Source organism: Oryza brachyantha, chromosome 2 (genome assembly GCF_000231095.2).
Source record: "Oryza brachyantha chromosome 2, ObraRS2, whole genome shotgun sequence".
NCBI classification, from domain to species: Eukaryota; Viridiplantae; Streptophyta; class Magnoliopsida; order Poales; family Poaceae; genus Oryza; species Oryza brachyantha.
This window is the reverse complement of record NC_023164.2, coordinates 12,249,141-12,273,376: the sequence shown is the minus strand read 5'-3', so window position 1 is coordinate 12,273,376 and position 24,236 is coordinate 12,249,141. Positions and strand designations below refer to the sequence as shown.

General features: G+C 41.4%; 2 protein-coding genes and 1 pseudogene across 3 annotated transcripts; 1 reads left to right on the top strand and 2 right to left on the bottom strand.

The window, feature by feature from the left end:
- Positions 1-6,186: 6,186 nt before the first annotated feature.
- On the top strand, positions 6,187-8,335 carry LOC102720114 (rRNA-processing protein UTP23 homolog). Its single transcript, XM_006647241.3, has 5 exons — positions 6,187-6,601; positions 6,706-6,826; positions 7,054-7,329; positions 7,477-7,542; positions 7,714-8,335. The coding sequence occupies exons 1-5, from the start codon at positions 6,324-6,326 to the stop codon at positions 7,807-7,809; spliced, it is 837 nt and encodes a 278-aa protein (XP_006647304.1). The 5' UTR covers positions 6,187-6,323; the 3' UTR covers positions 7,810-8,335.
- A 701-nt stretch (positions 8,336-9,036) lies between these two features.
- Positions 9,037-10,291, bottom strand: LOC102706538 (annotated as a pseudogene).
- A 9,954-nt stretch (positions 10,292-20,245) lies between these two features.
- On the bottom strand, positions 20,246-23,167 carry LOC107303631 (UDP-N-acetylglucosamine transferase subunit ALG13 homolog). Of its 2 annotated transcripts, none has more exons than XM_015833693.1 (4): positions 23,070-23,167; positions 22,062-22,270; positions 21,490-21,586; positions 20,246-20,586 (listed from the first exon to the last, which is right to left on the bottom strand). In XM_015833693.1, exons 2-4 carry the CDS (start codon positions 22,224-22,226, stop codon positions 20,330-20,332), a joined length of 519 nt encoding a protein of 172 aa, XP_015689179.1. In that variant the 5' UTR covers positions 22,227-22,270; positions 23,070-23,167; the 3' UTR covers positions 20,246-20,329. The 2 variants fall into 2 exon arrangements, with proteins under 2 accessions (XP_015689179.1, XP_015689180.1); XM_015833694.2 differs by lacking the exon at positions 23,070-23,167 and adding an exon at positions 22,933-23,042.
- Between the last annotated feature and the right edge of the window lie 1,069 nt (positions 23,168-24,236).

The following is a 24,236-nucleotide window of genomic DNA, read 5'->3' as shown; positions in this document are numbered from 1 at the left end:
AAACTTACACTATGAAACAGAGGAAATAGCCATGAAAGTTAATTATATTTATTTTGCTAAAGTATTTAGTTAAGATGATTACCGTGAGATCCTTTTTGAAGGGGACACTCTACTCGCTGACATACATTGGCATGAAACATGTATGTACCATGTTATATACATATTAGGATCATATCTAGTATTTATTGATGACATATGTACCATTGGTACCTTGGTCATATGTTGTCCTCATGTTGGCATAGAGCAACATGATACCATTGTATTGTATAGTACTTCATTCACCCTAGAGTACAAGAATTTTTCATCTGGGCATGTGAATTAAGAAAGTTGGTGGAATTACATCGAGGAATGTTGTAGTTGGTTGAGAAGGAAAAATAGGTAGGAAACTTGTGATTGGTTAAAAAGAGATTGCAGCTACGTTCGGTATAAGATATCTTATGCGACACGAAAAACGTAGCAATAGATTAGTATATGATTAATTCAATATTTTATTATAAAAAATAAAAGAAAAGATTCTATGCTGGTTCAGGTTCTATTCTTCTGGGCATTCATTCTTCAGTAGCATGACGAAGTTCAGTTCTCTTGCACGGGTCCGAGTGATTGGCCCAGAAGGTGACGCCTGAGGTGGAGGTGCATCTAGAGGCGTTGGAACTGGTGCTGTTGTTGTAGACATACTCGTGGTGTCCTCATCATTTTCTGTAAAAGTTTCTTCTTTCTCCATCCTTCGACTGCCCACGCCGGGTGGTTTTCACCCTCAGCAAGCTAGTCGGGGGCTACACTGTACCATGTCATACGGTTCTTCCAATAAAGTCTGTTGTTTAAAAGCTCTTTTTCTCAAACACGAGATCAATACCTGAATAAAGCTAAACAAACTTCGTTGCTACGCCCTACTTATCGTACCAAACCGAGCAATACGCTACGCTCCGCGCTGGCTAAATCTACTCGGAGGTTGTTGGGATGGGTATACAGCATAAGTTTACACAGCTCATTTCAGATTGCGAGATCTAAATCAGAATAAAGACTTAAGGCAATAGCAAAACAATTTACATTACAGACAAACAAATGTCTTGCAAAAGACAGGTTACTGCTAATGGCCATATTTCCTATTTGCAGGTAAAAGGTCCGAACTATGGAGTCAGCACCGGCTTCAACCTCCTCCACTAGTGTCAACACCTTCTCCGAGTTGCAATCGGCTATAAAATCTTCGACGGTGGCTAAAAAGACTACCTAGGGGCAAAGGGACTTCATTATGGTGAAGTCTTGACGAGCTGCGATCATCACCATGTCCCTCACCTCCTCGGCCACGCGCCCGGGTACCTCTTTAAAGCCTCAATGATTTTATTGGGGGGCATGGAGCTGAAGTTGGTCGCCATAGTCTAGAACAACCCGAAGATCGCCAAGGCTGCAGAAGCAAACCGGTCCCGAGTAGCTTTGACTACATTAAGTCGGGCCTCGAGATCGGCTACTGTGGCACGGGTGCTCTATCGCACCAAATCTCCAAAATTGTTGAACTAAAATAGTTCAACGGCTTCAAATCTCCAAAAACGATTAAGTGTTACTATGTCCCTTCATGGGCCTAGCGAACCGATGCGTAAAATCTGGTGCTGGCATAGTTGATACCATTTCGGGAATCGACGGTACGCCTATGTTATGGGTCCAAGGCCGCACTCGAGCAGGCGTCGGTCGATATCGCCCATGGCACTTAATTGCGTTTTTTAGGCTATGCCTAAACTTTGAGTAAACCCGAATATACTCGGTACTAACTACTCAGCTGTAACGGTTAAGCCAGTTGGCATAACCAACCCCACGAGCAGAACGTAGCCGAAGGCTGTATGTTTGGGAAGACACGGCACAAAAACTATCTCCAAACCACTCGGGTTCAAATCGCTCGAAGAGAGCAACCAGACCTAGGTACCACTCGGGTCCGGAAGCACTCAGAACAGTGTTGCTCGAGTCGGAAAACTCGAAACTTCGAGAAACATCTCTTGGGTAACAGTCCATAGAAGACTCTATGTTTAATTGTTACGCATTTAAGCATAGAGTCGGGGGCTACACCTATTAGGTGCATCTCCGATGCACCTAAGCATTTTTTATACAGTCTCCAAAAGACTCTATATTTAATTGTTACGCATTTAAGCATAGAGTCAGGCTACACCTAATAGGTGTATCTCCTTACTTCCGTTCGGAGCCATCCACAACCTCTACAATCATAACAGAGTACTCGGGATCACTCGGGAAGCGCCTGAGAAGCACTCGGATAACGTCAAGCATACTGTGTGAAGATACGTCTGATGATCAACAATCTACACGGATGATTTGCGCGGCTATGTACGACTCCGGGGGCTGCTGTGGAATACCTGTACTAGGGGTATCCGTAGACTACATGTATACATACAGTCGTAGGGGTACTGAATAGGAAGGATATTATATCTGTATGGTATCAACCGGAGTTTGGTTACGGCTGGATTGCATGCCGTCTATACCGGATCCGAGTTGTAACCGAATTAGGGTAGATCTTAGTCTCATCAGATTATGACTCTATTTGTAAGCCCTATCCCCCACTATAGAAGGGGGATAGGGGCGCCCCTCATAGGGACGGCCAGACAGACGGCATATTCAGATCCGCTATCTTCTAGTTGATCTGTCCACAATCCAATACAATCGTCAAGCAGGAGTAGGGTATTATCTCACTAGTCGAGAGCCCGAACCTGGGTAACCCTGTGTCTTCATCCTAACCATCGATTTTTACGCCTCGCTAGCCACCCCATATATATTGCCGACATCTAAATCGTCGACAGAAATGAACATATAAGGATCATAAAAAAAAATCTATGGTACGAGATTGGCTAAATGTAATTGATATTTCCTTCGTTTCACGTTATAAAGACTTTCTAATTTTATTTTAATTTATTTATATGTTAATAAATCCATACACATATATATAGATTGATAAACGACTAAGTTTAAATAAGTTTAGAAATCGAGCAAATTGTTAGGGCTATGCAAGAAAATTTTGTCAACGGAAAACGGTAGTACAACGCGAACGGCTGCGTGCCTGCGTATTACCTCTAGGGCCAGTGCACGCGCATGAGCGAACCCGCGCCGACGGCGACGGCCATCGCCACCGCCCTGCGCGAGTGGAACCGCCTGATCCAGCACGCCGCCGCGTCGGGTTCCTACCTCCGCTGCCTCCGCCACTACGCCTCCCTCCTCGCGGCGGGCCTCCGCGGCGGTGCTTCCACCTTCCCGTCCCTCGCCGTCCTGCGCCGCGCTCCGCCTCCCGCGCCTCCTGCGCCGCGCTCCGCCTCCCGCGCTTCGCCTCTTGCGCCGCGCTCCGACACGAAAAACGTAGCAATAGATTAGTATATGATTAATTAAATATTTTATTATAAAAATAAAAGAAAAGATTAATATGATTTGTTAAAACAACTTTCCTATAGAAATTTTTCACAAAAAACATAGTTTAGTAGTTCGGAAAACGCGTGCGGCAAAAAAAGAGAGAATGTGGGTTAGTTATTGGGGGAGAAGAACATAGTAGAAATTGTTGTATTGTGTTTCAAATTTTAAATGCTAGAAGTAGTTACATCGTAGGGCTTGGAAATATATTAGTTAACAATGTGATTTTCTGAAAATCTTAAGACTGTAATATTCAGAGTTATGTGACATATTAAAAACTAAGGGAAAATTGTGAAAACCCACCCAAATGTCACTTTTAGTTTGAGATTCCCTTATAAGTAGTTTTGTTGTAAATATCACATCCAAATTCATTTGGTTTAAGATTGCCCCTATGACCAATGCTCATATGTTCGCGTGGTCTTTTTCCATACATTCAATATGACCTAGCGCATCTCATGATCAACATGATTACGAAGCCTGCAACATTAGTCGATCTTAGCAAGCAAATGTCGCTCTTGTTGTTGCATGAATTGGATGTAGGTGTCGCATGCATGAAACTACTCTCGTCTCATGGTGATGTTCGAACGATTGAGATCCATTCACACCATTGTATACTCATTAAATTCATATTCAATGCAGTGCCTAGCGACACAATTTATGAGCACGCTCCCCTCACGGATCTGGTATTTAGTTATGAAGTAGAGACAAATATCATCTTATTGACGCTGAAAATAATAATCAATGATCACACACATAGGTCTGGGAATCAATCTTAGACCATTTCAGTGCAGGACCTAATTCTTAGAAATACTGAACATGCCAGTCAGTTTGATCCTGTAACTAACAAGATATAACATGGAAAACAGTTAACCCTGAAATCGCTATCGGCCGAATAGCCGATACCGCCCTAGGACCCTAGCCGATGGACTAATGATCGGCTTTACAGGAATTTTATGATATCAAACGTAAATATACCCAATCGGCTGAGTCAGGAGCATGATAAATACTAAATAGACCAACCAGCTAACTAATCTTAAAAGATCGGATCCAACCGAGACAGTCTTAAGATTAACCAGCTGATCGGACCACTACAGTAGTTACCACACACACAATTGACAGCCGATACGAGACTAAATGTGGAATTAAATGTAAACTGGAATGCTATACTAATTACCAGCATAGAATAATAATAACCAACAACATGCATACTCATACCAGATCTAGAAGATCGAACTTAACCAAGACAATACAGATCTAAACATAACTACCCACAAGATCAGTTAATTATTATAACATGCAAATGATAAGACAACAAACCAGCGTAATCTGTCAATCAATTCGTTAAACCCGACCGATCAGACAAATTTCTATGAGCAGATCATACTGACTACACATAGATCAGACTTAACCGAGACAGTATGTGACTCGGCATGATATAATCACAAAAACTGAAGATCGACGAGCTTAATCAAACCAATCGACAGATTACTTACGATAATACTGGCTATAACTCTAGCAATAAGCCCTCACAAACCCTTGATCCAATCTGTGACGTGAACCCGGCAAACCAGATTGATTGGACCAAACCGAGACAGAATCAGGCTAACCAGAATTGCGTTAGCAGATCGAACAAAAGAACCCATGAGGACTTGATTGAGAACTAATACCACCTCAAGCTAAAACAGATCAAAGCAATACCAGAACTCAACCCGCCGATCAACTAGGCAGGAGATCGGATTTAACCGAGACAATCCTTCTCTAGTTGATCGACGGGTTTTGACAGGCAGGAACTTACATTGCGAAGCTGACAAACCCCGCGCCGAGAGCTCAAGCAAGTCGAAGGTTTTAAGGCGATGCGCCAAGTTGAATTGATCTGAAGATAATTTACAATTACCCTAGGCACATATATTTATAGCCCCGGGTATTAACTAACCTATCCGGATAAGAATCCGCTACTAACTAACTTATGTTGTTCGTACTCTAATTAAATACAAGAATTCTAACCGAACTTCAAGATAAAACCTAATTGAGCTACACGGACTCACGATTAATACCGAACCCATCTCTAAGCTTTGGGCCCAATTAGACTCCAATCCCTGTCCGATTCGGACTCTATCGGCTGCAACTATACCGTATCTAATTTCCTGCCTCCAGCTGATTCGTGTCTTGTTGTCCGATTCGGTCTTTAATCGTGTTTCAATCTATAACGGTAATTTATCAAAATTTGGCGTTAACACATCTTCGTCAACCTACTAGTGCCAGTATATGACTTACCTAGCTCACTTTTACCAAGCTCATCAAGACCAAGCACATTCCTTTATTGCTCTTTTGGTCTTTATTTTGGTTGAGAAACATGCAACGAATAACCCATTCTACCCGCCGACCTAAGGTTACTATTGAAAATCATCTCACACCATGGATGAACATGTATAGTCATAAAAATACATGAGTAACCATAATAGGGTATAATTTCAAACCAAAATAAATTATGAGGGAGTTATTTCCAACAAATTTACTTGTAGAGAGAAATCTCAAACAAGAGTGACATTCGAGTCAGTTTTTGCAACTTTCCTTGAAACTATTGCAACTTGACTACAATATCTGGGTTCCGTAGAATTTATCTTCTTTCAATAAAAAAATTCTCTTAAACGGTTGCATGTGCTGCGAACCCCAAAAAAAAAAAAAATTCGAGCCCACCTTCTGAATCGAGGCCCATCTAGGCCCAAACACATCAACCCTAATTCCCCTACACGTCCGACGGCGCCGCGAGACTCTTCTTCGACCTCCCCGGCTCCACGCTCTCGTCGCGTCGGCGTCGGCGTCGCGTCTTCCGGCTGCCGCCTATCCCACAGACCCCCTCCTTCGCTTCGCGCCGCCGCCCTCCGCTAGCGCCACCGCGGCGAGGGGGGTAGAGGGAGAGGGGAGGGATGAGGGTGAAGAGGCGGTCCAAGCACCGCAAGGTGGTCAAGTTCTACGCCACCTGCTTCGGCTTCCGCGAGCCCTACAGGGTGCTCGTCGACGGCACCTTCGTCTACCACCTCCTCCTGCACCGCCTCCTCCCCGCCGACGACGCCCTCCAGTCCCTCCTCTCCGCCTCCAGGCCCCCGCCCCTCTTCACCTCCAAGTGCGTCCTCGCCGAGCTCAGGCGCCTCGGCAAGTCCCACGCCGAGGCATTCGACGCCGCCGGCCTGCTCGCCACAGCCAAGTACGCTTCCGTTCTGCAAAGGGTGTTCTTTTTTGCTCATGGTGTAACCAGGTTCAGGCTATGAGGGTTTGTTCCATTGAAATTTTTTACCTACTTGTGTGTAGGTGTGAGCATGACAAGGTAGTCAGTGCTGTGGATTGTATTCTGTCTCTGATTGGTGACAAGAATCATGAACACTTCTTTGTCGCCACCCAGGATTCTGATCTCCGGGCAAAGCTACGAGAGGTATGGAGATTCACTACCCTGACGCGCTCACACTCTGTTTCAGAGTAATTTTATCAGTTATCACTTTGACTATGTTTTGCAAAAATCGTCTCGACAGTGACACAATGCGAATTTACAATAAATATCATATTATCTAGAATTCTAGATCTTCATTAGCAAAAGGAGAAATAATGTGTATTATTGCCTTCGCATATTCATGTGTTCATGTACATTTGAACTGGATGCAGGTTCCTGGTGTTCCTGTGATATATGGTTTGAAGAGCTCCTTGTTTATTGAACAGCCCTCTGTGCAGCAACGTAAATTTGCTCAATTGGATGAGGAGAAGCGTTTGCATATGGGTAAAACAGAATATCAGATGCAATTGAAGGTGGCATCAGATGGAAAGATGGCTGAAAATGAAAATGCAAGTGATGATGAAAAAAAGAGAAGGCCTGTCAGTTCTCTAGTACAAAATGCGCTTGGAGTGGCAGACAAAAGCAAGTTTAAGAAGAAGAGACCAAAGGTTATATTTTCTGTTATTGTCTTCTGGGTTTTGATGTCTTAGCCATAATATTTAAAAGTTATGATCTATAGTTGGCATTATCAGCGTTTAGTTCACTACAAAAGTTCTGGTTCTGTAAGTAAATATTGTTACTTATCTTTTCTGCAGGGACCAAACCCACTCTCCTGTAAGAAAAAGAAACCAAAGCCCCAATTGTCAGCTGCTCAAAATCAGGTAACTTTCATTTTATCACTGTTGTTTTTGTATCCTTAGTTGCATGTAATTACCTAAAACGGTTTACTTTCAGCTGAACATGCCTATAATTAGTAGTATTATCTTGTTGCAAAAGCGTGCCTAAAGAGCTGTTTGATGCTGGTACGACACAGACTAACATTTCTCCTGCAGGGGCCCAAAGCTGATGGCGAGGCAAAGAGAAAGAGGGTTAGGAAGCGCAAGAAAAGCCACACCGTTAGCAAGCCAACTGAAGCAACGGTTAGCTAGAAGGATGACTTACAAAGTTACAAAAATCTTGCTGCACATCCAGAGGCCCTGGCACAACCTACTGAAAGATAGAATAGACACTGATCTCATGGTGCCGCTCTTTGAGTTTGCTGCGTTTATTGAAATGTAATGCTTGGCTGTTTGCAGAAATTTACGATGATCGCTAGTTTGGATTTCTTTTTTTTGGTGCAGTTGATGCAGCACTGTATCAAATGGAAGTTATGGTGCTCATAGGTTAAATGTCTTCCCCAGTCTTAATTATTGGTTATGCAGACAATCGTTCATCCAGATATGACTCGATTAGAATGTGATGGCAAGGGCTGGCTGGATGCTATGTGCCCAGGGGTGGTCTACCCAGGGAAATAGATTTTTTGATTTTAAGTCGCTGACATGGGGGATCAGTAGGCGGTAGCTAATGGATTCATATGTCAGTGACTCATGTTAGAAGTTAGAGAAGACTCATCCCTACCAAGGATGTTGCTCTGATGAGAGTCAGTGCCATAGACCTTGTGCTTAGGGTTTATGTAACCGCATTTTTTTGAGGTTTTGACTTAGGATGAAAGTAGATTCTGAGAAAAAATTCACCGGTTTTTGATAATTCAGATTTGAAACAGTAAAATTTGACTGTAACTTGGAAAAAAATAGCATACCTATAGTGTTAAATCTAGCACTTAATCGGAAAGGTGAACCCTGCTTGCGCTTCCCCTATTCGTCAAACCGATGCTGATATTCTAGAAAATATGGTTGTGTACTAGTCGAACAAATCCATGTGCCGTCTCAGAAAAAAAAAATCCATCTGCAGTTCTTTTTTGTTACTCTTCCGCTTCATTTTTTGTGGATCTATGCCATTTGATATATTTGGACTTCTCTTACTCTTTGAGATGGGTTTGATGGATATTTTGCTTTGCGGGTATATTGTAATTGTTTTACTTCTCCACTGCTATTTATCACCACAAGTCTATCTGACTGATCTGCTGCATCCTAGTCTCTTCATGGAAGAACTACCCGCTGTCCATAAGCTCGAGATGGATTCAACCGTGCAGCACTTTAAAAGAGCTTGAAGAAAAAGCCATAATCTATAGCATAAGCTCATCAAAAACCATTGCAAATCATGTACACTTATCACATAGTGTCATAATGTTATGAACATGTCATTAAGAGAACATGTCTCATCTTCATGTCTTTCTCCATCCCATCCAAACATAGGATACACTCCAATTTAGCATCTCAATTAAAGCTATAATAGTTGAAACTTGGAAGAATAGCAATAGTTTATAAATAGTTAGAGCATTTACCATGAGATACCACTATTTTTTATATAAAGTTTAGTACTTTTACATAGAAAACAATGATACCTTTTCAAAATAGAAAAAATACTCTGTTGTAATTGTTTCAACTATTATTAATGCAAAAGTACCCCCCCCCCCCCCCCCCCCCCCCCCCCACGTCCAGCTCCCGCCAAGACCGACGCTATTTGCAAACGCTGCCATCTCGGCGAGGTACAGAAGAACCCCACGACAAGCGGCGCGACCACCGCTCGCGGCAGCGGCGGCGCCCTCGCCTCGCGCCTGCAAGCGCACCACCACCGCTCGGCGCACACGCACGCGCCGTGGAGCGCGAAGAACGCCGTGACGCGCCCCGTGGGCGCCCGGGAGGTCATGTAGAGCGTGACCACCTCGTGCATCAGCCCCGACACGAGGAACGCGGCGAGCGCGCCGGCCTCCGGGGAGCCGGAGCGCGCCCGGACGGGGTCGTAGACGGCGGCGCGGAGCACCGCCGACGCCATGAGGTTCCACCTCCGGCCCCAGAAGTCCTGCAGCGAGGCCGAGAGGTACGGCCGGTCGAACTGCGGCTCCAGCTCCATGCCCAGCGCCCCGCCCGCCGCGCCGAGGCCTGAGAGGACGACGTCGAGGAAGCAGTAGATGAACACGCCGTCGAGGGCGAACGCCGCGTAGCGGTGCATCTCGTCCTTGCCGTGGCTGAAGCGGACGACGGCCGCCATGGCGCCGACCTTGACGGCGGAGGAGACGACGGCCCTGAATATGCCTGCAGGCGGCCTCGACGCGCCTGCCGCGGCGTCGACGAGCTTGACGGGGAGCGCGGCGGTGAAGACGAACGGGAGAGGGCGGAGCGCCGGGTGGAGCGGGCCGCCGCCGAAGGCGAGGAGCAGGAGCTTGAACTCTCCGAACCAGACGAGGACGAAGGCGGACATGCCGCGGTAGCTGTAGTACGGGAGGGCGAGCGGAAGGACCAGGAGGATAGCCATCGCCGGGAGGAGCGCGGCGAGGCGGCGGGCGCCTGGGCGTGTCAAGGAGGCGGCGAGTCGGGCGTACAGCATGGCGACGGTGGTCGCCAGCGGGATGGCGGCGGCGTGGCGCATGAGCATGATCGACGGCGCGGACGCGTCCTGGCCTGAGTCCTGACTGGCCTCTGTGCCTTGGGTATTTGGATTTTGGGTGCGAGGTTTTCTGTAATGGTCCATATGACTATTGCCATTAACTATCCAGTTCAAGGGTCTATCTTAGCTCTGAAATAAGATTATTTTTTAGTTTTTTATATAATATTTTAACTCTTCATCTTATTTGAAATTCTTTTACGAGTAATATTATATGATAAAACATAAATAGTAATTTATGTGTGACTAATTTTTTAAGTTTTTATATAAAATTTTTAAATAAGACGAATGGTTAAACGTTAGACACGGAAAAACGAAAAATAAAATTATTATGAGATGGATGTAGTATGTCTAAAGAAATTAATTCTTCCGACAGTGCTACTGCTACCACGTTTCTGGTACTCCTGTCTATAGCATGGCATTGTACTCTCTCTAATTATTTTATAACTTCTATAACCACGTTTAACTATTGATTTTATTTAGAAAATTATATTATTATTAATTATCTTGTTATAATATGATTTATTATTACAGAAACTTTAAGTAAGACTTATAATTTTACATATTTGAATAAAATTTTTGAAATAAGACAAATAATTAAACATAAATAAAAAATCAATAACGTCACATAAAAAAATTGGATGGAGTATGATTTAATGACTCGTAGGTGACCACATCGGCAGAAGATTTCACGGAGTTGCTATACGATAGTGCAATGAGATCTATTTGAATGTTGGTGGCTATTTGGTTAGGCAATTCTTAGTGTAAAATTTCATCACATGATTTTATAGTGTCAAATCATTAAAAACATATTTAAGGGGATACATCAAATAAGTGTTCTCAATATAAATTTTACTTCACGGTTTCATAGACCAACATATTACTTAAATTCTACATTTAAGTGACTAATAATAGTTGATTAAATATGTGGTGATGAAACGAATTAATCTCTGTGAAGGTTTCAATCCAATTTTATGCTCTAGCTAACTACCTACATCAAGTTTCATCCTCATAAATTCAAATCCTCTCTCTTATCATAAATTCTATGTAAAATAACTATGTTTGTCTATGTGGGATGTCATTTAATAAATTTAAAATCCTACTGAGACTTGGCTTACAAAAAAAATCTAAAGGACAACATTTCGTTCTCGAGATGAGATATTTAATTAGACATCCTTCTTATTTACACGACATATTTTATCTACTTATTCATTTGCCTCCTCCCTCGACCTCTCATCCTCCTTTCCTCACGTACTCTCCATCCTCCATCTCGTTCCTCCTGCCATGCATCCTCCGCTCATTCTCCTCCTCCTTAGCAACAGTCATATGCCGGCGTCATCTCCTCCATGTTGCTCGCCGGCGTCCTCTCCTCTGCGATTGCTTGCCAACACCACTTTTTCGTGCTCTGGCACTACTCCTCGATCCATGCTGCTCGCTGGCGTTGCTCCTCCGTGTTGCCCCATAGCATGCCAGTGCCAATCTCAGTATGCGTCCTTCGTGCTGCTCTCACGACGTGATATCATATGATACTAGCCGATATCATCTAGTGATATATGGTATTATCTAGTACTAGCTGATAATAGATCTGTCTCATTGCGTGCGGCGAGGTATCACGGCGAGACAGAGGCACGCTGGAGGTAGGCGGCATGGGGAAGTGCTGTGGAGGGTTGCGAGCCGAGCTTGAGCGCGCTGGCCTGGCCTGTTCAGGCTCGAGCTTGACACAGGCTTGAGCCAAGCTTGAATCGAGCCTAGCAAACCCTCAAGCTCAGTTAGGCTCTCGAGCTCGGTTTGAGTATATGATATAGATATTTTGATAATATTTGTAAATAAAATAATAATTTTAAGTCCACTATATTAAATAAATTATAAATGAGATTTAAAATTAATATATAATACTAAAACAAATTAATTTATCATTTAAATATATAATAATTTATTATTAATCTACTATTTTATTAAATAAAAAATAAAAATAATATATATAGTTAAGCTCGTGAGAAGTTCGAGCTCGAGAAAGCTCACGAGCTTTTAGATTAGACTTAGCTCGGCTCAAGAACAGCCCTCCTAGCTGTGGGGCTCGACGCGTGGGCTACAAGCGATGGAACGAGACACAATGCGCGGGAGGGTACCTTTGTTTTATATCTTTTTGAACCAAACTGTCCCATTCGCACGGTTTGCTATGTTATAGTTGGAATAATTTGGTTACCGGTCAAACATCACCACGCTAAACTATAGACGTACCTTTTTGGATAAAGTTTGATTCAGTGCTACAATGAAGTCAAGCGACAGTTTATTAATACTATTTTGTAGTCAAAAGTTCGTAAGGTTTGTCACACTTATACGCTCTAATCTTTTCGCTCATAATTATGTTTATAGGTTAAAATTTAAATTTTAAATCTTAAATTGGAGTTGGCATTGATGTTTTTTCACTAAAGTTTACTTTCTGGCGTTAGCTTTTAGATCACTAACAATACATATATAAAGTTTTATTCATAAATTATTTTTTATTTATAAATATGTCGTTTGGCTTTTTATATAAAAGGTCAAACAATCACCCATGACAAATTAAGGTAGAATAAAGATATTCCCTCCGTTTCATAATATAAAAATTTTATTTGACTTTTTTACTTGTAATATTTGACCATTTGTCTTATTCAAAAAATTATGAAAATATCATTTATTTTGCTTATAACTTACTTTATACCAAAAGAACTTTAAATACGGTTTGTCATTTTTTATATTTATACTAAATTTTTGAATAAGACAAATGGTCAAATTTTCAAAAAAAGTCAAATATTTTATATTAATGAAACGGATGTAGTAATATCTATCCGAATATATAGCTTTCGATTATCTGTCCTTCCTAAGATTCCAATACGACAAAACTACATAATAGTAGATTCGAAGCATTCTTTCTCATTCTTACAGGGACATGCAGCACACACGCCATGCTGGAGTCGAAGTACGTTTAAGATAGCACTGGGTGCTTACCCGATGTTACTTCTGGATTAATTAACAATTTCCTATAAATAAATTATAGAGCTATAAAACGCAAATTTTGAATTAAAAGTTAAGTTAAAAGTTTTAATATTTGGTTGATTACTAAGAGCATCTCCAACAGATAGCTTAATTTAAACTCTCCAAATATCTATTTAGTCACTTTCCATTTTATTTGGCCACTCAAATTCATTTTTTACTCTATCAGTCTCTCCATCCACCCTCTCTATTCCGAGTCTATGGCAGCCGGGTCCCAAGTGTCATCCTCTCTCTTCCTTTTTCTATCCCTAAATCTCTCTCTCCTTCTTTCTTTTTCTCTTTCTTTCTCTTTCTCTTTCCTTTTCTTCCTCTCATCGACAGGCGGCGGCGCCATAGCGGCTGACGCGACGCGTCGACGACGACCTCGATGACCCCCATGGTTGCTCGGGAGGCAGCGCGGCACCGGAGCGGCCGGAGCGGGGGCGGAGCAGGCAACGCGGCGCAACGACGACGACCTCGACGACCGCCACGGCTGCTCGAGAGGCGGCATCGGAGCGGTCGGTGCAGTGTGACAACGACGACCTCGACGGCTGCACGGGAAAGGTGGTGGCGGTGGCTTGTCTCGCTCGGAGGATGCAGGGTTGTGGGGGTGTGAACGCAGGGTGGGTGGGGTGTGAGCCCCATGAGCGGGGCCCATGTAAGGCAAGCCTAGTTTGACTGTCAATTTTGGCCAGTGAGAAGACTTGTTTGGCTTCCATCCAGTTGGGTAGCTCGTTAGAGTGCCAATTTTAGCTAAAATTGTCAAATTTTAACTTGGAGAGTCATATAACCATATTGTTGGAGATGCTCTAAAGTTTTAAGATGACTATGAAGAACTCAACGTTTTCGTGCTTTGAGTTAAAAGTTAAAGTTGGAGGAGGATTAGTGACTCACGGTTTTATCTCCATCCCATAATAAAAGATACAACTTCTCCTAACATAAAGATACAAAAGCGTTATAACTACGTCATCATTTAGATTACCTACGTGCATGTGTCTTATACTATATGTCTTATATTATGGGGTGGATGGAGTATCTTTTAACTTATGCTTACATTAATATGTTAAAATTTAAATTTTTATCCTTAACTTTAAAGTTATCTTTGATATTTTTATTTTCCCCCGCTTTCTTTTAAATCCCAAACAATATATATATATATATATATATATATATATATATATGTATGTATGTATGTATGTATGTATGTATGTATGTATGCATGCACTGTTATACTTTTATTCATATTTTACACGTTTTATACCTTTATTCATATTTTTTATTTATCCATGGACGTGAGCAGGCTAATTGCTCCATGCGTCTCTTCTACAGTTCTACTGCACATTCGTCCGTGACCTTTTCTACTGCACATTCGTCCATCACCTTGCCACATCAATGTGAAGTTCATGCCTGCGACCTAGCGATGTGGTGGCAAGCAGTGGAGCCCTCAAACTAGAAGTATTAAGTGTAAAGATATTTCCGGTGTGATAATTTATATATAATTAAGTAAGTTATCACATAGGATAAAATTTAATTTTTATTTGCTCACTTGCCACACCATCATAGATATAGATAATCCTATAGAGGGGAGAATGGACATATGTGGGTTCCATAAGCAGAAATAGACAAAAAATTATATAAACTTTTTCTTCAACATAATAAATTATCCCTCTAAATTTTAATCAAATTTATTAATTTTTTAACGTGATCGTAAGTTTAAGTTTTAGATCTAAGTTTATAAATACCAGATAGGTATAGATAAAATGGGTAAAACTGGTGATACCAATCTAACCTAAAAATTGAAATGTATAATTATTTTTTATCCTATCCCTAACTGTATACCCTACGAAAATAATATAATTACCAATACAGGACGAGTGATGGGTACCGGTGATAGCACAAGCGGCGAGGTCCGCATCAAGCATGGCGATACTGGTCGCCAGCGGGACGATGAGATGACAGAGGCGGCATAGCGAATGACAGCGTATTTAATATACAATCTAGCAATTTACTAGGTCTTAATGTCCAAATTTAACCATTTTAAAATTAGTATACAACAATAATACCAAACAAAAATTATAATATTGTAAAAGTATTTATAAAAAAATCTACTCAGTTAAGTTTTAGTATGTTTCAAACTATATATATTTTTAAGAATTATTTATAGTTAACTTTTTAAAAGTTTGATTAAATGCAAGAGGAGTACCACCTAGGTTCCACAAACAATTCTTTTTGGGACAATTTCGTTCTTGCCTCTATTTCAATCTCTAATATTGATTTTACCCCTTGTTTTTAATATTTTTATTTTTATCCATGTTTTTTTTAACTCAATCAAAAGTTTGTCCTCTTTCCGATGGAGGATACTAACGGTGTTAAGTCAGTCGTTAAAGTACCATTTTACGCTTTGTCGGAAATTTTATTTTTATTCTTGTATTTTTTATTATTTGCGGTTTTTGCTCTCCGTTCTAAATCACCTCAGTATATATACATCAACAGAAGCACTATTAAGACTATAATGATAAAAATGAAATTTTCGAGAAAGCACTAAATGTGTATTAAATCCTGTCCATGACCAGCCAGGGTACACCATTGATAATGTTGATTATAGTTTCACATGAACAAATAAAATAGGATAAATATATAATGTAATGAATGCAGCGGAAATGACAAATAAAGACTAGCTAGCTTGAACTTGTGAAGCGACAGCACATGTAAGAAAGTCCTAAATAAGATTTATTGCACAGTTAAGGAGACGTTGACGTCAACCGGGATGGTGTGGCGCTAATAGGCAGGCCCCGCTATCGTGTGGGCCCCACTGATCAGTGCAGGCAAAACAGAGGAGAGGTGGAGGACGCTCGGCCGAGCGGGCGGTGGCGAGATCGGATGGTGGCCGGTGACGCACGACGAGTAGCGACGAAGGTGGAGGCCGGCGTCCGACGACCAGCGATGACGATGTGAAGTGGCACTGAGGCGGTGATTGCAGGGGAGAACGACGATGGCCCGAGGCGACGACGACGTGAGATCAACGGCGCCGATGACAGCGGGCGGCGCGGGCGCACAAGCGGTAGCACATGGCAGCGAGGCCGAGTGAGAGAGGGAGAGAGGGGGAAGGGAGTGGGGTAGCTCACCAGCAGCGGCGGCGACGATGGAGGATTGGAGTGGACGAGGCGGCGGGAGAGGCGGTGTGGCGGCGCTGTCTCCGGTGGCGACCAACGGCGATGGCGGTGGGAGGACGAGAGCGAAGGAGAGACGAAGGGGGGGCAGTAGCGTTCAGTCGAGGGGGTTCAATAAGAGGGAAAGGCGGCGCGGCATGTGTAGGGCCAGGGCGGTCGGGCTGTTAGAGTCCACGACGCGCACGTAGCCGGGATTCGCGCAGGTAGCGGTGCGGCAGCATCGCAGCGCGAGCGAGTCGGTGTGGTGTGGGACTTGGCCAGAGGAGGACGAAGGGGCTGACAGGTGAGGTCCACCTGTCAGTGAACCGGGGAGAGTGAGGGAGGCAGCACGGACATCGCGTGCGCAGGGGCGAGACGAGTTGGGCTTCGGCCTAGCGTGGAAGGAAGAGGGAGAGTGGCACGGAGGCGCGGAGTGGCCGTGGTGTGACTGTTGGGCCGGCCCAAACGGGAGGGAGAGGAGGAGGTAGTGGGGAGAGGGCAGGCCGACGGCCCAAGTGACTAGAAGGGAGGAAAAAGAAGAAAGGAAGAAAAGGGAAATTGCCTCTAAATTTGCTATTTTTTAATAATTGATTTAAGCAAATTTTATCCACTGGAATTCAATATTAAAACTTGTCAATAATTTGCGATGCTCCTGAGATATTTTAGAATATTTCGGTAAGCTTTAATTTAATTAAATTAACTCAATTAGGGGGTTTCTCTCCTGAATTAATTAAGCAAATTATTTTCTAATGACTTATTAAATGATTTAAGGTTAGGATAAAATTTAGGGCGTGACACTTCACCCCGGCAGAGCACCTGGTCGTCGCCGACCTTGTTGCAGCCTCCTCGGGCGTTGACGCACCACCCGCCGCGTACGAACATGTCGCTGGCCGGAGCGCACCACCCATCCCGCGGACGAACATGTTGCCGTAGTGTCCTAATAGCCGGCCGGGGCACTTGACTGAGGTCAGGTTGCTTCCGGTGTCGGCGATGAGGACAAATTAACGCTACGCCAGGAAGGATGCTCAAGCCGGCCGACTACGGCGAGGTCTCCTCCGCGCGTCTCCGCCGTCGTCCCGCCGCCAGCCTGGCAGAGATGTACGCGTCGCGGTGGCGGTCGTCCATCACCCGCTGGTCCAGCGACGCGCCCGGGAGCAGCTGCAGTCGCGTGGACTTGCCTCGGAGCCCATTCGTGTGCCCCCACCAGTCGATACTCCTAGACCTAGAGCAACACAACGGCAGGAGCTGAATCTGACCGGGTGAAGGAAGAAAATAAATCCGACCAGGACGAAGGAAGAAGATGAATATGTTCCACGTGTAGACGAGGAGGAAGATGAAAAAACGTGACGTGACGATAATGGTATGGTTCTAATTTTATAAAACTTAAATAATATGACTATATAAACTGATAAATTATAATAACATTTATTTGAATAATACGTATATTTGTGATGTCACATATTAAATTATCATAAGATAGAAATACCCTGTACCTTTTAAAACTCCAATACATATATCTCATGTTTATTAAACTCCAATATATATGTCTCTTTTTCTTTAACACACTAATTAATCTAAAGATAAAGTCTTCCCGGAATTAATAAAGGGGATGACTTGTCAGCAGTACCAACAGTATACAAACAGTACCTACAGTGTACAGTTCCAACAGTACCTGCAGTGTACAGTATTCTGTTTGTCGTTCAAGGTAATTCCTACAGTAAGGTCACATGTGTGCACTACCATTAAAAAACAATAACAATAGAATGGTTGTTTAGATGGCAAAAATTTTTATCAGAAATATACTATCGAACGTTTGATCAGATGTTAGAAGGAGTTTTTGGACACGAATGCAAAAACAAATTTCACAGCTCGTCTGGAAACCGCGAGACGAATCTTTTGAGTCTAATTATGTCGTCATTAGCACATATTGGTTACTTGACCCTTATGGCTAATCATTGACTAATTAGTCTCAAAAAATTCGTCTCACGATTTCTCATATAACTGTGCAATTAGTTTTTAATTTATCTATATTTAATGCTTCATTTAGATGTCTAAAAATTCGATGTGTTGTTTTTGGAAACTAAACAGGCCCTAATCTTATGAGCATGAATCGAATACAAAGGCCTTGTTTGGTTGCCAAATTCTTTTTTTTATAAAAAAGGTCACGTCGAATATCCGACCGAATATCGAAAGTGAGTTTTGGAAAAACAAATTTCAGATTCCGCCTCGAAACCACGAGACTAATCTTTTGAGTCTAATTAATCCGTCATTAGCACATGTTGGTTACTGTAACACTTATGGCAAATCATATTCTAATTAGGCTCAAAAGATTCATCTCACGATTTTCTCCATAACTATGTAATTGGTTTTAATGTTTATTTATATTTAATGCTTCATTTAGGTGTTCAAAGATTCGATGTGATGTTTCTAAGAAAAGTTTTTGGGAACTAAACAGGCCCAAATAATAAGTTGGGTTCTCTAATAAGAAAAACAGCGATCTACAATTATGGTTTTACCAAAAAAAAATAACAATAGCTAAACTTTAATCCAAACAAATTCCGAGAAACCCTAAAAAGGACAACCAAGAGATCCAATTATCATGCTCCATCTAGATGGGGACAACCCACTTAGGTTGGGGTATAAGCCTAGGTGGAAGTGGAACGGACTTGCACCAAAGACGAGGAGGAGCTCGAACTCGCTGAGCCAGACTTTGCAATGGAATAAAATAGGGATGATTGTAAATTTGTCATTGGTTTAAAACATTATTGTAAAACTTTTACTAGAAAATTATAAAAATATCACTAGAACTATCATTTGATTGACATCCTTGCAATTTAAAAAAAAACCAGTGACAAATTTGCAAAAGCCCCAATAAAATAATATGTAAATTCAAATCCTTCCTCTCGCGCGCTCTTGCATAGTACTAGTAATTGTGATGGCCAACTTTGGCTCTGTTTGACACTCTTTTACTAGATTATAATATAAAGCAATTGCGAACTTTTGAACTTTGTATTTTAAGAATAATATTGGGTAGTCTTTTAATTTTTTCCCCAGGAATCATGGAAGAGAGCAAGATACCGTAACTGACGAGGAAAACCCCTAACATTAATTCGAAAATCAAGGCCCCTCGCCATTATCACTTTCAGGTTCAATAATGCATTATCAAAAATATGGAGTATTGTCACCAATATTGTGCTAACTCTGTCATAAAACCAAAATATAAGTATTGGTTGTTTACCATATATTAAGGTTAACATAAAAAAACTACGCTATCCTTTTAGAACGAGGAATAGATATAAGTGGGAGGATAGGTGAAAATAAAATGGAAAGAATCTTAAATGTGAATTGATTAATGAAACAAGTAAAAATAGTGTTAAAAATACTTATTCAAGATTTAAATGCTAGAAATTCATATATTTTAAAACCAAGGAAGTAATACTCTAGGTTGGGCCTTTGTCTGCATGATTCACGAGACGTCTGATTCTAGTTGTTTCTAGAGTTACTGAGTTAGTACAAGAGGAGAAAGCTATTGGTCCGGAATAAATATCGTAGCACTTGTCTCCAATGGCTTACAAATAGAGTTTTAAGATGCATTCCCTCCGTTTTCAAACAATTCATGCAGCTCTCAGGTTACACTTGGTGGGATTGGATCATGCCAAGATGGATCTGGGCAGTTTGGCATTACAGACCGAAGTCAAAGTAGTGAAACCACATGTGACGTGCCAGTATGAAAACTCACTCTGTCAGCCACATCTTCCTTGTATGTTACTCCCTCTATTTCCCAATGTAAGACTTTCTGACATTGTTTACGTTCATATGAATGCTAATTAATCTAAGCACATATATAAATTATATATATTCATCAATAAATAAATTTAGACAAACCCAGAAAATCTTACAATATGAAATGGAGGTAGTACTTCATTTTGTTACAACAGAAAACACGGCACTAAGAAAAACATCAGTCATCTGGAAAGCCAAGAAATTTGTTAATCAGCGTTACAACTGGTTTGGCATCCCCTGGCACATAGGGGGTGAGAGTATCTATGCCCATTCTCTGGATCGTATCTCCTAGTGTTTGTGGGCGCGCACAGAAGAGGTGTTTCCTTGCAGCCAGTTCCTCTGCTAACTCACTCTGATGATTGTCCATCAAATCCTCGTTTACAACGACGATCAAAGGTTCGCCGCGTCTCAGCGTCTCGAATATGCTTCCTGAACCTGCTAGAGCTCAACCTAGTTACAGTTTCAAGTGACACTGACAGCTAACAAAGATGTAGATTTGATTATATACTTCCTCAATTTCACAATATTCTGGAGCACATTTCAAGGCGGCACGAAATATATGAAAGGGTTGGATAGAAATATTATAACTCTATCTGATAATAGCAAATAAGCTGATTTATTACAGATAACTTAAATATTATGCTTCTTATTGGAGGCGTGTCAGATACTCTGAAGAAAAGTAAGTAAAAAGGATCTTCTATATAAGAATTTCTTGTGAGCTCAATTAGCAGTATGAGAAAATAAAAGCAGCCAATATGGTGTATAACAGTATTAGTCAACGTGAAAGCCATTCAAAGACATCAACTACTGCTCTAGTTGTTGGCACAAATTACCAAGTTTAGCAAGGTTATCTGCATTTCACATGATGCACCACACCACGCTATATGATACAATACTTGGATGCAGCGCTACATAAAATTTGAGACCAGAAACAACGGCCTTCAGGCTTCCCTTTGTAAATTTTCTCTGTAAAACTTCTCCTTTGTCAATGAATTAGGCAACCCATGTGCCTTCTTTTGAAAAAAGATGAAAAATCCAGTTTTGAATATAAGCTTACTCAGTAACCATGTAGACTTCTCTAAAACATCCAGTAGAATAGAATTGGCCATGAAGACAGCTTTTACACAAGGTACGACATAACAACCCAAAGAATGTACATACAAATAATTATAACTGGTACTATAAGAAAGTTTGATATACAATGAAGACATATTCATGGTATTAAGTCCTTCAAGAAAATTCTGAAGTCTTTTGGGAAAACCATTATATCAGGTAAAAATGTTAATGACATGAAATACATTTTCACCTAGGAGCCCACTAAAGGGACAATATAATTACCTGCATGACTGATGACCAGGGAAGTGTCCCTTACATAGTCAGCAATGCTTGGTGAAAAAGTGAAATAATCAACTTGAAGAGTTCCATCTCTTGAGACCTGTATCCAGATAGACAAAATTATTGCTTGTTTAACCACCATCAACATGGTGCCTATCAATGTTTCAGGATGAACAGAGTTACAGAGGAGTCGTTACCAGAGTACAGCAATTATTACCTGCTAGTACAACATAAACTAGTGCTAAATGTTTGGGAGTATTCCCTAACCATTCATTTGTTTGGATACAGTCGGTATTGATTAAACTTAAAATCATCAACTTGATAAAACCAGACTTGAACTGGTTATGTGGCATTGAAAATAAGAAATATGCAAACATAACTCTTCACAAGAAATCGAACTTCACAATTTATATTTATAAAAGAACTTATCAAGAATTACAGTATAAACAGAACATGCGTGTGCGCACAAAAGAGCAATGGTACAAAACCAATTTACATGCAGAATATGCTAGAATTATATGCTGGTAAGGTGGTAATTTAAAACGAATAAAAGAGAAATCCATTAACCTTACTACCTTAGATGGAACATATGTGCCTCGTCCCATTTGAATAACAAGATCAGTATAACCTTTTTGCAATAGAGCCTCCTTGACTTGTGAAGAATCTACTGCCTTGACAAGAGCGTCAAAACATGTGGTCCCTACTGTGACAAACACAGTTCGTCTTTCCCTATTTCCCATTTATTCCACTATGAGCACTTCTGGAGAATAGTATTTTATGTAATCTGCAAAGAAAAAACATTATGCAACACAAAGTTAAAAAAAAAACAATTTTATCATTCTTGAGAAGGTACCATGAGGTACCACTCTTTTCTATAGTACCTAAGGTACCAAATTTTATATAGAGTTACCAAATTTTATATAGAAAACGGTGATACCTCTTGGTATCATCTCAATGATGGGAAAAAAGCTCTAGAAAAAACAACATCATGCTGGCATGCTATTATGGAAGGTGAAATTTAAAGAAAGGATGAATGCTATGCCAGAAATAATTAATCCCTTTGTTCCTCAGATCATATTCTTCTTGACAATTAGGAGCATCTATTCAAACAGCAATACAAAGTTTAAAAAATGGAAGGGTTTATGTTCAGATTTGTGGTGCTGAAATTAGTACAAAAATTGGGGTCAGCGCTGTACTAGAAATCGGATACAAAGATTCAGAAAAACAGTAACATCTGAACAATTGAGATAGGCTATTCAAAGGGCGGCACTTTTAGGAAGGTACTACGGATTCAGGCATGTATGGACTCAAACACAAGCAAGATAAGACTAGCGATGAACTGATCTGCCAGACGAGCACTGCAGATTATATCGCTAACATCCCGATCGGGCTCATCGATCGGCTTCCGGAACCCCAGGTCACCAAGCTTTTCTAGTTGCTACGCACCAAGAACACCGCCAATCGCAGCTCGGGGAACCCGCGACCGAACAAGAGAGACGAGGGCTACGCCTACGCTGCTGTACTGTGAATCCGTGAGTTGCCACTGACCGCCGACGGCGGCGGTAACAGGAGAGACGCCAAACCTGAGATTGGCCACCGCTACGTCGCCACGGTGGGTGTGCAGGCGCTAGGTTGAGGTTGGTGGAGCGGCGGCGGGGCGAGCGTGCCGGCGGCGAGTCCGACAAAGTGATTTGGAGGCCTTGGGGCCGAGTGGATGGGGAACTGCCGGATCAAAGCCTCCTTCCCCAGCTAGCCCGTAGCCACAGCCCATGGGCCAGTTATTTCAAAATACAAACAAAATTTGAATTTTAACACTTATATTCTTTTTTGGAGTTGATATTATGTTTTTTTTATTATGGTTTATTTTATAGCATTTATCTTTAGATCGTATGTAAAAATATACCCATAATTTATTTTTCGTTTGCCAACAACATATTTTCTTTTTTTTTTTCTAAAAAGTGAAGTGATGGGACCGGGAGCCTAAGGGCATCATTAATGTTTACTACCTACTTTGTAAATAAGAGTGAGCTCCGCGTCAGTGGGTATTATTAGTTGTTGTTATAGCCATAATGGTAAAAGAACAAAGGGCAGTAAGCTAAACCCTACCGTCGCTAGGTTGAAAGAGAAATTATTTGTTTATTCCTTATGACTAGGTAGTAAGCATATTACCTGTTATTAACTATTTACTACTCTCATAATGTATATAACCTGTTAGTAGTATTATTTTATTGCTTACTACCTACCTTATATGCATATTGTGGATGCCCTAAGTCAACTAGGGCATCTGTTCATAAATATAAAATTCTAGAAATAAACAATTATAACTCTGTCCAGCATCATCACCAGATCCCCTTGTATTTAGGACGTGTATTATAGCACTTCCTCAATTTCAGGTTATATGATATTTTCATTTTCTCTCTCTATATATATATAATAGAGGTAATACGATATAAAGGTTGACAAATGGATATAAAACCCACTTGCTATATAAAGTATAACATATAAACGTAACACATCATCACCCACCAGCAATACCAATTATTAGTTAGAACACTCTAAACTCAACATACAAACATGCCACAGTATCACTCACTGGCAATAGCACTTGCTAGCCTGTTAAGTCGCGCGCTCTCTCAACTATAACCTCCCTCCGTTCATCCTCTTTATATTTGACTATAGTAATTATATTAAAATTGTAACTGTGTAACTTGATTTGTAATAATGAATATTATCATAGAAACAAATAAATT

Excerpts from the sequence above, each read along its gene's own strand:
- LOC102720114 (XM_006647241.3), top strand. The coding sequence starts at position 6,324 with ATGAGGGTGAAGAGGCGGTCCAAGCACCGCAAGGTGGTCAAGTTCTAC. Across the intron at positions 7,330-7,476 it reads TTAAGAAGAAGAGACCAAAG|GGACCAAACCCACTCTCCTG; the intron begins GTTATATTTTCT and ends TCTTTTCTGCAG. Across the intron at positions 7,543-7,713 it reads TGTCAGCTGCTCAAAATCAG|GGGCCCAAAGCTGATGGCGA; the intron begins GTAACTTTCATT and ends TTTCTCCTGCAG.
- LOC107303631 (XM_015833693.1), bottom strand. The coding sequence starts at position 22,226 with ATGGGAAATAGGGAAAGACGAACTGTGTTTGTCACAGTAGGGACCACA. Across the intron at positions 21,587-22,061 it reads GCACATATGTTCCATCTAAG|GTCTCAAGAGATGGAACTCT; the intron begins GTAGTAAGGTTA and ends ATCTGGATACAG. Across the intron at positions 20,587-21,489 it reads CCTGGTCATCAGTCATGCAG|GTTCAGGAAGCATATTCGAG; the intron begins GTAATTATATTG and ends GAGCTCTAGCAG.